The sequence below is a fragment of the Otolemur garnettii genome, unplaced genomic scaffold (assembly GCF_000181295.1).
Source record: "Otolemur garnettii isolate 467f Iridium unplaced genomic scaffold, OtoGar3 scaffold00303, whole genome shotgun sequence".
NCBI classification, from domain to species: Eukaryota; Metazoa; Chordata; class Mammalia; order Primates; family Galagidae; genus Otolemur; species Otolemur garnettii.
The window spans coordinates 259,740-273,825 of NW_003852698.1; the positions used below are offsets into that span (position 1 = coordinate 259,740).

Sequence of the window (14,086 nt, forward strand, 5' to 3'; positions counted from 1 at the left end):
AGCCCAGGAGTTGGAGGTTGCTGTGAGCTGTGATGCCACAGCACTCTACCCAGGGTGACAGCTTGAGGCTCTGTCTCAAAAAATAAATAAATAAAATAAAGTTTTCCTATAAATAAATTCCATAGCCTAAAACTTGGTATTCCTTAAGTTATAGGAATTCTTTGCAAATTAATGACTAATGTTCAATCATTCGGTGATATATCAGGCATGGTGACTATAGTCTGGAAAACAGATAACATAGTTACAGCCCAGTACATATGTGTAATGATAGAGTGAACATAAGAGACAAGGTTAGGGCACTCAGCCCAGTCTTAAGGGATCGTAAGAAGGTATTAATCACCAAGTAATGTCCCTGAGAAAGAGGAGAAAGCCAAGTGTTGAGCAACACAGTGTACTAAAGGACTGTAGACACTGTCCTAGGAGGGGAACAAGTGAAACGTGCACAGCACTTTACCATATCCATGGCAACCAAGTCCATAAAAGGGTTTTAAACAGAGGCACAGAAAGATTAGATAGGAGTAGAAAATGAATTGAAGCAAATCAGTGACATTTTGATGGACATTTCATGGTGGCTACTTTAAAAACTTTAATAGAAGTTTGGTCCACTATTGTATAGCAACAGCTATATCTTCCCATAAAGCTATATAAGAAAGGAAATGATTTACTGAAATCAGAGACTTATCAGACCTATTTTCTTGATTATACTTTTTACTTTGTCCTCCTCAGATTTAAGTAAGATTTTTTCTTCCTTCAAGTACCACTAAAACATAGAGGTGAAGAAGCCAGAAAGTTTGATGAAACGTCAATTAATCATTAAAATGAATGTCTTAGCCATCCTGTGGCTCACGCCTGTAATCCCAGCACCCTGGAAGGCCAAGGTGGGAGGATCCCTTGAGCTCAGGAGTTTGATACCAGCCTGAGCAAGAGCGAGACCCCATCTCTACTAAAAATAGAAAAATTAGCCAGGTGTAGTGGTACACATCTGTAGTCCCAGATAACTGGGAGACTGAGGCAGGAGGATTGCTTGAGTCCAGTGAGTTGCAGTGAGCTAGGGTGATAAACGAAGACTCTGTCAAAAAATAAAATAAAATCTTGGGTGGCACGTGTGGCAAGGGTGGCAGGTTCAAACCCCACCCCGGGCCAAACAGCAACAATAAAATAGGCGGGTGCTGTGGCAGGTGCCTTGTAGTCCCAGCTACTTGGGAGGCTGAGGCAAGAGCAAAGCCCAGGAGTTGGAGGTTGCTATGAGCTGTGATGCCACAGCACTCTACCAAGAGCGATAAAGTGAGACTCTGTCTCAAAATAAAATAAAATCTTAAGTATGACTTCACTGGCATATGGCTTTATTTGTGGCCATACCTGAACAGAAAAGACACCTTAAAGAAGGTGCCCATGTGTGCAGAATAGGTTGATACCCAGTGTCTCTACCTCCTAACTGGACAGAAGGGAAAAGGCCACGCCATGTTACACTTTTAATTAGAGGCTGCCTAAATGAGAAAACACTTATTACAAAGGAATCCCTTGGTGGTGCCTGTAGCTCAGTGGGTAAGGTCCTGGTCACATACACCATGGTTGGTGGGTTTGAACCCAGCCCTGGCCAGCTAAAATCAACAAAGACAACTCCAACAAAAATAGCCAGGTATTGTGGTAGGCGCCTCTAGTCCCAGCTACTTGGGAGGCTGAGGGAAGAGAATCGCTTAAGCCCAAGAGTTGGAGGTAGCTGTGAGCTGTGATGCTATAGCACTCTACCAAGGGCAACACAGTGAGACTCTGTCTCAAAAAAAGGTGGGGGGGGATATTCATAAAATTAACAGTGAAGTCATACAAAAATTGCCACCTGTTAGTAATAGAACCAGTCCCAAGATGTAAAGCTTAAGTTTAGTGTTTTTACTTTGTCCATTATAGAAAAGCAGAGAACTCCAGTCTCAACTTTACACCTTGGATTCCTTAATGACGCTAAGCTTTGGTTTATTTGAAGGAGTGAGATTAGATATCAAGCTCATGTGTTACAGCAGGAGATCACTGCAGGTGCTAACCATGATTCTCTCTTCCTGTTGTCAGTCACCTTGCAGCCGTGGCACACAGAACACTGCAAATAAAACACAGTCCTCCTGAAGTGTCTGGGGTATGTTACGTTAAAAATGTCTTCTGTACAGTCCCTAGCATCCTTAAACTAATATGAAATTTTTCTAAAATACTCTCTGTTCATCTACCACATTGTACTTGGTCCAGTAATAATTAGGCTATAATAATCAACGTTGGTTGGGCTGTAACAATCAACATTTCTACACTTTCCAACATGCTAACCTGCGAAACATTCATTTTCCTACGTCAGTGATAACACAATCACTCCCACTCCATGACCCCTCGCAAATGCCACGCTTAAGGACGCTAGGAATTTATCTTCCCACACCCACAGTAAACTCTAGGACACCTTGACATTTTGCTTCTACTTTAAATTATAAGAAACATTACTTTTAAAAGCATTCTCATTTATTATAACTAGCCTATTACTGAATTGAACATTAAATCATTCTTTTATTTTGTAGGCCAGACTTCATCTTTTCAAAGCTGTCCGTTCTGTCCTAGCAAATGGAATGAAACTGCTTGGAATAACACCTGTATGTAGGATGTAATTTCTAATTAAAGTGGCTTTTAAAATACTAAATGAATTGTAGTTACCTATTCTTAGATGCCTTACTGTTTAGAATGGACAGTTATTATTCTGTGGATGGACTATTATTCTATGTCAGAATCTATATTTTATTAAGAAGTGACTTTAGCTATTCCATCTTTACCCCTTAAGAAAATAACTAATCTAAATTTCCTTATGGTCAGTAGTACTTAAATAGACATTTGTAAAAGTAGGTTGAGTCTCAAAGCATTGAGGTCTAATAGGGCTAAAGGATCAGAGTTTAAACTCTGGCTTGAAGTTTATGCTAATGTGATTTTTATAGAAACTCTTAATACAACTGAGATGATCAAATAATCAATGAGGGGGGAAAAAAATCTCAGTTTTTCCTCTAATAGTGGCTAGTTCTTAATAAAATGTAAGGAACTTTTTGCCAACATATATCTGACAAATACTGCCAGAGAGAACAGACCTTATGCTTGCCCATTAGTTGACATATACCAATAGCCCTTATTATGGGAATTCAGGAACTGAATACATTTAAATAGCAAGGAATTACTTGTACAAACATTGTACTAAGATCTTTTTGTAAAATGTAGTTCATTATTAAACCATAATTTAAAAAGGAGTTTCTTCTTAGTCTTCTTCAATGTACCTGCATATTGGTATGGTATATTTTGTGTGACTAGATTAGGCTTAACATGAGCAGGGCTTAGGTAAACACGAGCAGAATCTGAGATGTTTCATTAGCATGACCCTCCTCATATGCCAGCATTTCCATTCAGGCTGACTGTAATTTATTCTAAATGCTAATAGAAGTCGTCTGAATACGGATGACAATCTATTTTTACAAATAGGCAAATTAGCATGACCCAAAGCTTCTCTACTGAGAATGAAAATCATTTTACATTAAGTATGATTCAACCTTCTTGGACCTAGAAAGGCCTCATCCATTCAGTCTCAATTTTAAGCAAATTAGATTCCAGACTACAAATTTCTCCACTAGTTTACATGTACATGTCCAATACCCCTGTTCACTTCTTTGGAGAAAATGTCCCCTTCCAAGATTGTAGCCTCCTGAGTATTTGAATCTTGACTAAAACAGGATAGGGACAGTAATGAGTATAGCCAGGAAGTAGTTCACTAAAATGAGTGCTCATTAATTCTTCCAATAGTTAGTCTTGCTCTGTTGTCCAGTCTGGGGTGCAGTGGCACAACCTTGAACTCCTGGGCTCAAGCCATCCTCCCAACTCAGCCTCCTACAGGTGTGTCCCTCCGTGCCTGGCTAAAATTCCTTTTTCTGCTTAACGCTTGACAGAGTTGGTTTGTAGCTACTTGCAACCAAAGAACCTTAACTGATACTATTATTTCACATATAGAAAGTAGCACAGGGTGGTGCCCGTCTCTCAGTGGGTAGAGTGCCGGCCACATACACTGAGGCTGGCAGGTTCGAACCCAGACCGAGCCAGCTAAAAAACAATAACAACAACAACAAAAAATCTTGGCATACTTGGGAAGCTAAGGCAAGAGAATCACTTACACTCAAGAGTTTGAGATTGCTGTGAGCTAGGACACCATGGCACTCTACCCAAGGTGACACCTTGAGACTCTCTCTGTCTTAAAAAAAAGAAAAGAAAATAGTGCGGAGACATTTAAAAAAGATAATTTTCTTCATCTTCGTGGTCATATCTATAATACAAAAAGTGATTAAACAGAATCCATATAAATAAATTAAGTTTATTGCTGAATTTCCCCATTAATATTAGAAATTTCTTTAGAAACACTAAAATTTCACAATTATTGAGAGCCTGTTTTAAAAGTTAAGCATACTTTTAAAAAAAAATACAAAAGTGACATTAGAAATCTGTTTGAAGAAAACTATATCATCTAACAGCAAAGGAATGTGAACTAGACAATGCACAGGTACAGAACTGAAAGAGTACTCAGCCACCACCCAGAAATCATCTTCTGAGGAATGGAATAGATTCAGTTTGTTTCTGAACTAGCCTGTCTTTCTCTTTTGTAGGAAAAGAGCCTAGGTCCTGCTGCTAGGACAAAATACTATACACGAACTGTAGAAAAGGAGGGGTTGACCCCTCCCGGTACCTGAACAAGAGAAATGGCTTTGGCACTTTAACCCTTAAACACTGTTACAGACCTTGATTATTGTAGCCTCACATGATTTTTTAAAACCATATCATCTCCCTACTTTTTATGTACACTTAATATATATACAGTAACAAAATTCCTTCATTCTGAAACAATAGCTTGACCCAAACAGTTCCACATTAAATCTCTGTATTAACACTTCACTTAGATAGTTTTCTTCTTAATTCTTATGCCATCAGCTAATTTGTTGGTATTTTGTTTAAGCTACCTTCTGGGATTGACTTAAGGCTCTAGTTTAATGCAAATTGTTTAGTCTTAGTAGAAATCTCACTTGAAGTTGACATCACACACCAATTACTCTCTCTTTTGAAGCTGTTTCTCCTTGTTGGATGGACGTAGTGTCTTGTCTGGGTAATCCATAGAGATATATAGACACACACACCAGAAGGGCGCCCAGAGCAAAAGTGAGTGCTGAAAAGAAAAAAACTTTATCTGTATTTGTTGTATTTGTATCTTTAAAACTCCATAATAATGATTAGTTTAAGATTTTAAAAACTTTAAATTATGTTTACACTGTCAGATTACATGAGAAATGAAGCTTAAGGCTCGGCACCTGTGGCTCAAGTGGCTAAGGCGCCAGCCACATACACCTAAGGTGGTGGGTTCGAATCCAGCCTGGGCCCACGAAACAACACTGATGGCTGCAACCAAAAAAAATAGCCAGGCGTTGTGGCAGGCGCCTGTGGTCCCAGCTACTTGGGAGGCTGAGGCAGGAGACTCGCTTGAGCCCAGGAGTTGGAGGTTGCTGTGAGCTGTGATGCCACGGCACTCTACCCAGGGTGACAGCTTGAGGCTCTGTCTCAAAAAAAAAAAAAATGAAATGAAGCTTAAATGTTCTGTTTTTATGATGGTAAATTTTAGAAGGGTCATCCATTCTAGCCAAAAAAAGTCATAAAATCAAGAAAGTATTGATCACAGACTACATACTTTCAAAACATGAGTACACCTGTCTTAGCCCAGACTGACATACACTCATTTCCCTATTAAATATATACAAATATAAAATAAATATATAAATACAAAAGAAAATACAGTAGAATGTGGCTTTTCCATGACACTAGAAACCTGTGAAAGTTTAGGGTAAAAGATATGTGAGCAGGCTCGGCGCCTGTGGCTCAAGTGGCTAAGGCACCAGCCACGTACACCCAAGGTGGCAGGTTCAAATCCAGCCCAGGCCGCCAAACAACAATGACGGCTGCAACCAAAAAAAAATAGCCGGGCATTGTGGCGGGCACCTGTGGTCCCAGCTACTTGGGAGGCGGAGGCAGGAGACTTGCTTGAGCCCAGGAGCTGGAGATTGCTGTGAGCTGTGAAGCCACAGCACTCTACCCAGGGGGACAGCTGGAGGCTCCTATCTCAAAAAAAAAAAAAAAGATATTTGAGCAAAATTAAAAGAATTAGGTGACCAATTACTCAAACTATCTAAAATTTGTGAATAGGAGATGAGGTAGTAACTTACTGAATAAAATGTTATTATCTCCTTTAGTCTTAACTATTTTTCATCTTAGTCTTAAAAATTAAGATACCATGAAACTCATCCAATCTGAACCACCTTCCAATTGGCATACAATGGTACTGTCTTAATAGCTCTAAAAATGGCATGACAAGAAATGACACCTCTAACTAAAAGAGACTAGCTTTGATAAAGGGAAGGTGGAATAAAAACTATTATCTAGTTAACTGAAAGATTGCTAAGACATTCTAATTGACCATCAGTAAGTAATACAGGACATTAACTAAAGCAAAGGCATAAGGATTTCGTTAAACATAAGGATGGATCAGAACTACAATTAAAAGTTCACTCGCGTCAGGTAAGAAAAACGGCTGAGGGAGGGTTACAAATACCTGACACTGAAGTGGCTGGCTATGTGCAGATTACACATGAAGGACCAGGCACTATTTTGGGCACATCACCTGAAGACAACCCTAGGAGCTCATGGTGATGTTATTATTCCCATTTTTCTTTTCTTTTTTCTTTGTTTTAGAGACAGGGTCTCACATAAGTGTTACAACCCCTCAAGATGCATAACTAATAAATGGTACGGGCAAGATTTGAGCTGTAATATAAAATGTTTTCTAGGATTTCTACAACATCAGTGTTCCTCTATTTACATTTGTAATACAGTCAGTTTAAAAATGAAATGTGAGCCAGGCACACTGGCTCATGCCTATATTTTTAGCACTTTAGGAGGCTAGCTGGGTGTTTTGAGACCACCCTGGGCAATAGTGAGACACCATCTCTACCAAAAAAAAAAAAATTAGCCATATATGGTGGCAAGTGCCTGTAGTCCCAGCCACACAGGAGAATGAGGCAAGGGGATCCAAAGCTCAGGAATTTCAAATTACAATAAGCTATAATGATGCCACTGCAGTTTAGCCCTGGTAATAAGGCAAGACCTTGTCTTAAATAAAAATGTAAATGTAGGCCAGGTCTGTTCTTAATGCAGATAGTTAACAGATATTAGTTTATGGTATAATAACTAATTGTAAAGAAAACACTTGTTGGGCGGTGCCTGTGGCTCAGTGAGTAGGGAGTCAGCCCCATATACCGAGGTTGGCGCGTTCAAACCCGGCCCCAGCCAAACTGCAACAAAAAAAATAGCCAGGTGTTGTGGCAGGCGCCTCTAGTCCCAGCTATTCAGGAGCCTGAAGCAAGAGAATTGCCTAACCCCAAGAGATGGAGGTTGCTGTGAGCTGTGACGCCACAACACTCTACCAAGGGTGGTAAAGTGAGACTCTTGTCTCAAAAAAAAAAAAAAGAAAGAAAAGAAAACACTTGTTATGCCAGAAAAATACCCTAAAATATTAAATCGGTATCACTGCCTAATGCTAAAACTGGATCTGAGTTTGGAAAATTATATTAAAGAACTAGCTCAGCCAGCTACAGTAATAAGTTTTGTGTTAATTACATCTATAAAAAGAAAATCTATATTTGAATTATATTTTTCAAAATCAATTCACACCTAAATTCCAAACAGGAAGGTATAAGCTAAAGGGAGAATAAAGCATGTTTTCTGTTTTCTTCTAATTAATAAGCATAGATAGTTTAATTTGATTTCTGAAAAGTAATTATGTCCTGAAGTCTTTACATCATTCTATATTCAGTATGAATCACTCAAGTTCTCCTGTATCTAATACCTAAGGAAAAAACACCCACGGAGTCCCTGACTACAAAAATTTTAGAGTAGTCTTCTCACTTTCACACAGAACCAGTATCCCTCAGCTTAAGCTCTAGGACCATTTAAACAACTTAAGTACTGCTTAGCCACATTCCACCCAACTATGAACTACTACACTTGAATAAATGGTAACAAAACTAGGGATTTCTATACATTATGGCCAACCGCCATTTTTAATGAAATGAATCGTGGAAGTGTGAGGTTCTTCCACTTTAACAACTTGATACAAAACTAAGACATACTTATCTGTAATCCAAACAGCATCACTGAAGCAACGGTGGACAGGACAATGGCTGCTGCTGCAGAAAACCCTTTCATGATGTTGTCTGTGTACTTAACCACAACAGAAGTATAGAGGCCTCCAACACTTGCCAGAACTTGTATACAGAAAGAAGTAAAATTTTAACACTCAAATAAATGAAACATTCTATAGTGATAAGGCAGTTTTCATCCCCAGAGATGCCACACTAATTTACCTAGGAAAAGGAAAATACTATTTTCCTTAGAAGTAGTCATCAGAGTTTATGCTAAAATGGAATAATAACTGTTTTTCCAAAACAATGCCGAAAGGGCTATGTGGTCTGCTACTAAATGGTATATATTTATTGATAACACATTAGATACTTTTGTGGCAAAGCTATCCCAAAGTAGTTTGCCTTCTCAATCAAAAGAAAGTCAATAAAACCAAAATTACATTTTCAAACTGGTATTCACAGAATCAAAGGAGTAATTTCAACAATGCTTAAAATGGCTTAAAATGGCTATCTAATGTAAGAAAAAACGCTCTACACAGAACCTTTAATTCCTAGATACTTACAGATGACAAACCAGACATAATACGTGTAACCATAGAAAAATCCTTTTTCTTTAATTTCAGCTCCATCTGACAAGTAGACGACAGCTAATGTCACAATAATCCCTGATAGATACATTTGGATGTTTCTCACCCAGAGAGAAGTATCTGAGCTCTTTAAAACTTTCTCAAAATATACACCTGAAAGAAAATTAGAAATGCAAATAAGATCATTATAAGTTAATTAAAAATGTTTTGCATTCAGAATGCCCCAGGGGTAAAGTATGATTTGGGGAACAAACATACTTTACATTAATTAAATGTGCATTTATTATGTAGGTTGTAACACATAGCACACTGAAGGTTACTAGTTTGCATTTTTACAGAGTATACATAGATTAATAACTAAGTGGGAGCTTTATAAGCTGCATTTGACAAGAGACTGTTAATTTAAGTATAGTTTCTGCTTTTATTATAGCAGTAAGATCACAAAAGCTTTCTATTACACTTCATACCAATAAATAGCCTGCTGTGGTCAGCTGAAAATCTAGAGCAAATTATCTTAATTAGAGCAAATTATCTTAATCACATTCCTGTAACATCTGCCCAGTAATGAATACTCGGAAGTTTGCAAAATAACCTATATAATCACCACTTGGAATTTGTTCAGAGTAATGCAAAATAAATTTCAATAGAATTTGCTGAATTTTCCTTAAGGCAGGGTTCCACGAGCCAAGTTCATCCATACACACTGTCAGGAGGACCATGAACTCCCCAGCTAAATAATAAACTTTGTATGTACATTTCTCTGGGGTTGAGCATCCATAAAAATTTTTTTTAAGTAGTACATGACACCCTCACCCCATGTTTAGCAAGGACAGTAAAGATTTTAACTATAAACATCATCCATGTTAGACACTTTTGCCACTCAAGTACTCATGAATTAAAAAGTCTAAATGAGGCTCGGCGCCTATAGCTCAACCGGCTAAGGCGCCAGCCACATACACCTAAGGTGGCGGGTTCGAATCCCCAGCCCAGACCCGCCAAACAACACTGATGGCTGCAACCAAAAAAAATAGCCAGGCATTGTGGCAGGCGCCTGTGGTCCCAGCTACTTGGGAGGCTGAGGCAAGAGACTCGCTTGAGCCCAGGAGTTGGAGGTTGCTGTGAGCTGTAATGCCACGGCACTCTACCCAGGGGGACAGCTTGAGGCTCTGTCTCAAAAAAAAAAAAAAAAAAAAAAAAAGTCTAAATGAAAAGCAAGATTGTTTTCGATGAATCTCTATTAGAGCCAAAGAATGCAAACAAACGTAAAATAGTTATTCTTATCTCTACCTTTGATTTTACCATCTGGGAAAACCGTTTAAGTATTCAGTGCTAAGTTAGTTATCTAACCACCCACAGTTTTCTCAACTGTGTACTAAATGGCTGGACTAAATATGTATAATGATGGATAAAAGCATGTAACTGTTCAAAAATATTTTTTTAAATCAAATAGTATATTATTTGGGGGATAACTCAATTTTTGTTTCTAATTTTTGCTATCTATCTAAATTTAGATTTCTCCCTCTCATTTATAAGCAATATGTTACTTCCCTATCAGTCTACTTTCTAGTAAAAAATAAATAGTCCTAACTTAAAATCGGCATAAATAAATAATAAAGACATACTAGCAACTAGTATATTATTTACTAAAAAGAGCTTTAAGTTTCTCTTTGTTGGGACTGTTTTTAAACCACATTTCTTATGTTACACTTTACCTTTACACTTCATCTTGATTCACTGAAGGAGTGCCTATCTTTACATGCTTAAATCCAGACTTCCATGTCTTTTTGATACCGGCAACTCTGTATTGCCTTCCCTCCCTTTTTGGCTATTAGTTTTATGAATTAGGTGTTCTAAAGTACTTCCCAGACACCTCTTCTTACTACTCCAAAGCGTCTAACCTGTTACGGCAGAGGAGGATCTTGACAGTATAGGGAAGAGTGGACACTGAGCTGGTAACATTAACAGCCTAGAGCAGCAGCATCTGCCGGAGGACAGTACCAGTTCCAGAATAATGCAAAGAGGTACTTAAACTCTGAAAAATTATTTCCATTTTTGGAGATTGTTCTTCATTTACTTTCACTTTCTTGCCTGGTCTAAGGTGGTCAAGGGTAACAGAAGTACAATCTTAGATAACTGCAAGTTGAACTGGGACTGGAGTCTGAACTGGAGTAGACAATGCTGCACTTACTGGAAAAGCAGCTGATATAAAACTAAATATATACAAGGACATAAACCTTTCTAATGAAAATAAAATGATAAAGCAAGATAAACTTGATCTGTATTTAAAGTGTGTTTTTTAAAAAATATGACAATAGAATAAAATGATGCTTTTATGATTTACCTGCAAATCCTGAGCACAATACAGCAATCGCTATAGCACCAAACCCTAATAACGGATTCTGCTCCACCTGCAATATTAATTTTTTAAAGGTTTTTATTGACTAATAGAATGCATCCAAGAATCTAAACAAATGAATATTAAAATCTGTGTTATAGCTTTTAGAAGCATGTGACCAAACAAAACAAAAAGACCATTTCAGAAATTAAGCAAAGCTGGCTCAGTGGATACGGCACTGGCCACATACACCCAGGTTGGTGGGTTGGAACCTGGCCTGGGCCAGGTAAACAGCAATGACACCTGCAACAGAAAAATAGCCAGGCATTGGGCAGCACCTGTGGGTCTAAGGAGTAGGGCACTAATTCCATATAATGGAGGTGGTGGGTTCAAATACGGCCCCGGCCCAAAAAAAAAAAGCCAGGCGGGCTAGTTGTGGCGGGCGCCTGTAGTCCCAGCTACTTGGGAGGCTGAGGCAAAAGAATCACTTAAGGCCAAGAGTTTGAGTTTGCTGTGAGCTGTGATACCACAGCACTCTACTGAGGGCATCATAGTAAGACTCTATCTCAAAAAAAAAAAAAAGAAAGAAATTAACCAAAGCACTTAAATTACCTTAAAAATGTGCCCCTCAAACCACAGGCTTAGTGTATGCTTAAAAACATGTACATGAAACATGTACATAAACACTCTCACAGAGAGCTTTGCATGGTCAGCCTGCTTCTTAATTTTAATTTCTGCCACTATCCTAAACTCAAGCCTTTACAGAATCCAACCTGGAAATAGTAACAGTTTAACTTACTTATTCCCTATCACCTACACACTTACGTTCTGGCTTCTAAGACTCCCCACTTCATTCAATTTTTATCAAATACTTGTAGTGTACCATCTATATACCAGATACATTATATGCTGCTATGGTTTAAATGTCTTCTCCAAAACTGGGATTGAGGTTTAACTGCCATAGTAACAGTATTAAAGGGTAGGGTTTTTAAGAGGTGATTGTGTCATGAGCACTCATGAAGGGATTAATGCCCCTATCAAAAGAATCCGTTATTGAAGGAGTGGGCTCTTGATAAAAAATATGAGTTCTGCCACTTTCTTCTGTATCTTGTGGGCTCATGTCCACCTTCCACCACAGGATGACCCTCACTGGATGCCAGGACCATGCTCCTCGACTTCACACCATAAACTTCTGTTTTGTATAAACTACCCAACTGTAGTATTCTGTTACAGCAACACAAAATGATCTAAGACACATACTAAATGCATACAGAGGATAATAGACTGCTCTAGTTCTCCACATATGGAAGAAACTGGCAAGTATACAGAAGCACAGAACTGGGACACAGATGCTAAGGGATGCACACATGGGCCCAGCCTCCTGTCTGAGCTCTCCTGAGAGATGTGTTACTTCAGTATCAGTGTGCATCAATTGAGACTCACAACTGCACTTTATACCTTGTTCAAAATAAATAAACCTGATGAAAGGAGGGTACTACTTTATGGTAAGTACCTGAGAGGGGAATTTTGTTCTAAAATGTTTGCATGAAGGTAAGAGGAGAAACAGAAGATATTATAGTATGTTCTCAAAACTATCCAGCTCTCCCCCAGAATTACTGTATCATAAGTTATAAGGATGGGTCCAGCAATACATTTAAATTTCAGCTGATTCTAACGTACACAAATGAGAACCACTACTGTAAATTACAAACGACTGACATGGATACTTGCCTATTACAATTTTCAAGACTGACACAGATATAACAAGAAAATTGCAACATGAGACCTCACCTATCCCTACATCTGCTAGGAAGCTCAAACTGCTAAATAGAGAGTATCAATAAATTGTTGAATTGCTTTCCTGCCAATTTAATCCCTCTGCAATTAGGAAAAACTGTGATGGAAACTGGTTCTCTGACGAAAAACTGCTGGAAAGGGGCTGCACGCAGTGGCTTCCAGGTGTAATCCTACCACACTGGGAGGCTGAGACAAGAGGATTGCTTGAGTCAAGGAGACTGAGGTTGCTATGAGTGAGGATGCCATGGCACACTACCCAGGGTGACAGAGTAAGATTCTGTCTCCAAAAAAAAACCCAAAAAACCAAACTGCCAGGTAATGAAGTGAAAGTGATAAAAACTTGGTAATGCAACCACATCATCTTAGCATGAGAAACTAACAGCCAGACGCTGCACAGTTAAAAGGTAGTGATATGCTCCAGTCCTGGATAAATCAAATATGTAAAACTTTAAGTTAGAATTCCATGATTTATGCCAGGATGGTTCAAGAGGGATTAAGAGGAACAGAAGATTATGAGGTTCAGATGAGGAGTAAAAGAATACATAAACCAACATGACTAATAAGGCCATCTTCACCGAATTCTGATTTTACAGGAACTAAAAAACTGAAGTGCAGACCACTAGAAGATTCTAACCAGGAATTTAAGAATAGTAGCAAGATGGAGAATCCTCAAAGAACTCAAACTAGACCCCCTATTTGATCCTGCAATCCATTACTGGGCATCTACCCATAAAAAACAAAATTCATTTTATCATAAGGACATACTAGACTGTTTATCACAGCTCAATTTACAATCACCAAAATGTGGAATCAGCCTAAATGCCCACCAACTCAGGAATGGATTAACAAGCTGTGGTATATTTATACCATGGAATACTATTCAGCCACTAAAAAAGATGGAGACTTTACATCTTTGGTACTAACCTGGATGGAGGTGGAGAAGCAAGAATCCAATGTATAGCTCAGCACCCATAGCATAGCGGTTATGGCACCAGCCACATACCCCGAGGATGGCAGGTTTAAACCCAGCCCAGGCCAGCTAAACAACAATGACAACTGCAACAAAAAAATAGTTGGGCATTGTGGTGGACACCTGTAGTCCCAGCTACTCCGGAGGCTGAGGCAAGAGAATC

At 38.7% G+C, this 14,086-nt stretch overlaps 2 protein-coding genes across 4 annotated transcripts in view; one reads left to right on the forward strand and one right to left on the reverse strand.

The window, feature by feature from the left end:
* RARS2 (arginyl-tRNA synthetase 2, mitochondrial) overlaps window positions 1–2,662 on the forward strand; it is a 77,388-nt gene extending 74,726 nt beyond the window's left edge. For both annotated transcript variants that reach the window (XM_012813800.2, XM_023508988.1), the window contains 2 exons: window positions 2,062–2,125; window positions 2,550–2,662. In XM_012813800.2, coding sequence (XP_012669254.1) covers window positions 2,062–2,125; window positions 2,550–2,636 — 151 coding nt within the window. In that variant the 3' untranslated portion in view covers window positions 2,637–2,662. The remainder of the gene's footprint in view (window positions 1–2,061; window positions 2,126–2,549) is intronic.
* Window positions 2,663–4,358: 1,696 nt separating this feature from the next.
* The window catches only part of SLC35A1 (solute carrier family 35 member A1), a 43,116-nt gene continuing 33,388 nt past the window's right edge, over window positions 4,359–14,086 (reverse strand). The window contains exons 5-8 of one of the 2 annotated variants that reach the window (XM_003803427.3): window positions 11,163–11,229; window positions 8,798–8,974; window positions 8,223–8,357; window positions 4,359–5,212 (exon numbers count right to left, since the gene is read on the reverse strand). In XM_003803427.3, the coding sequence (XP_003803475.1) occupies window positions 5,085–5,212; window positions 8,223–8,357; window positions 8,798–8,974; window positions 11,163–11,229 (507 nt within the window). In that variant the 3' untranslated portion in view covers window positions 4,359–5,084. The remainder of the gene's footprint in view (window positions 5,213–8,222; window positions 8,358–8,797; window positions 8,975–11,162; window positions 11,230–14,086) is intronic. The other variant, XM_012813807.2, reaches the window with a different exon arrangement.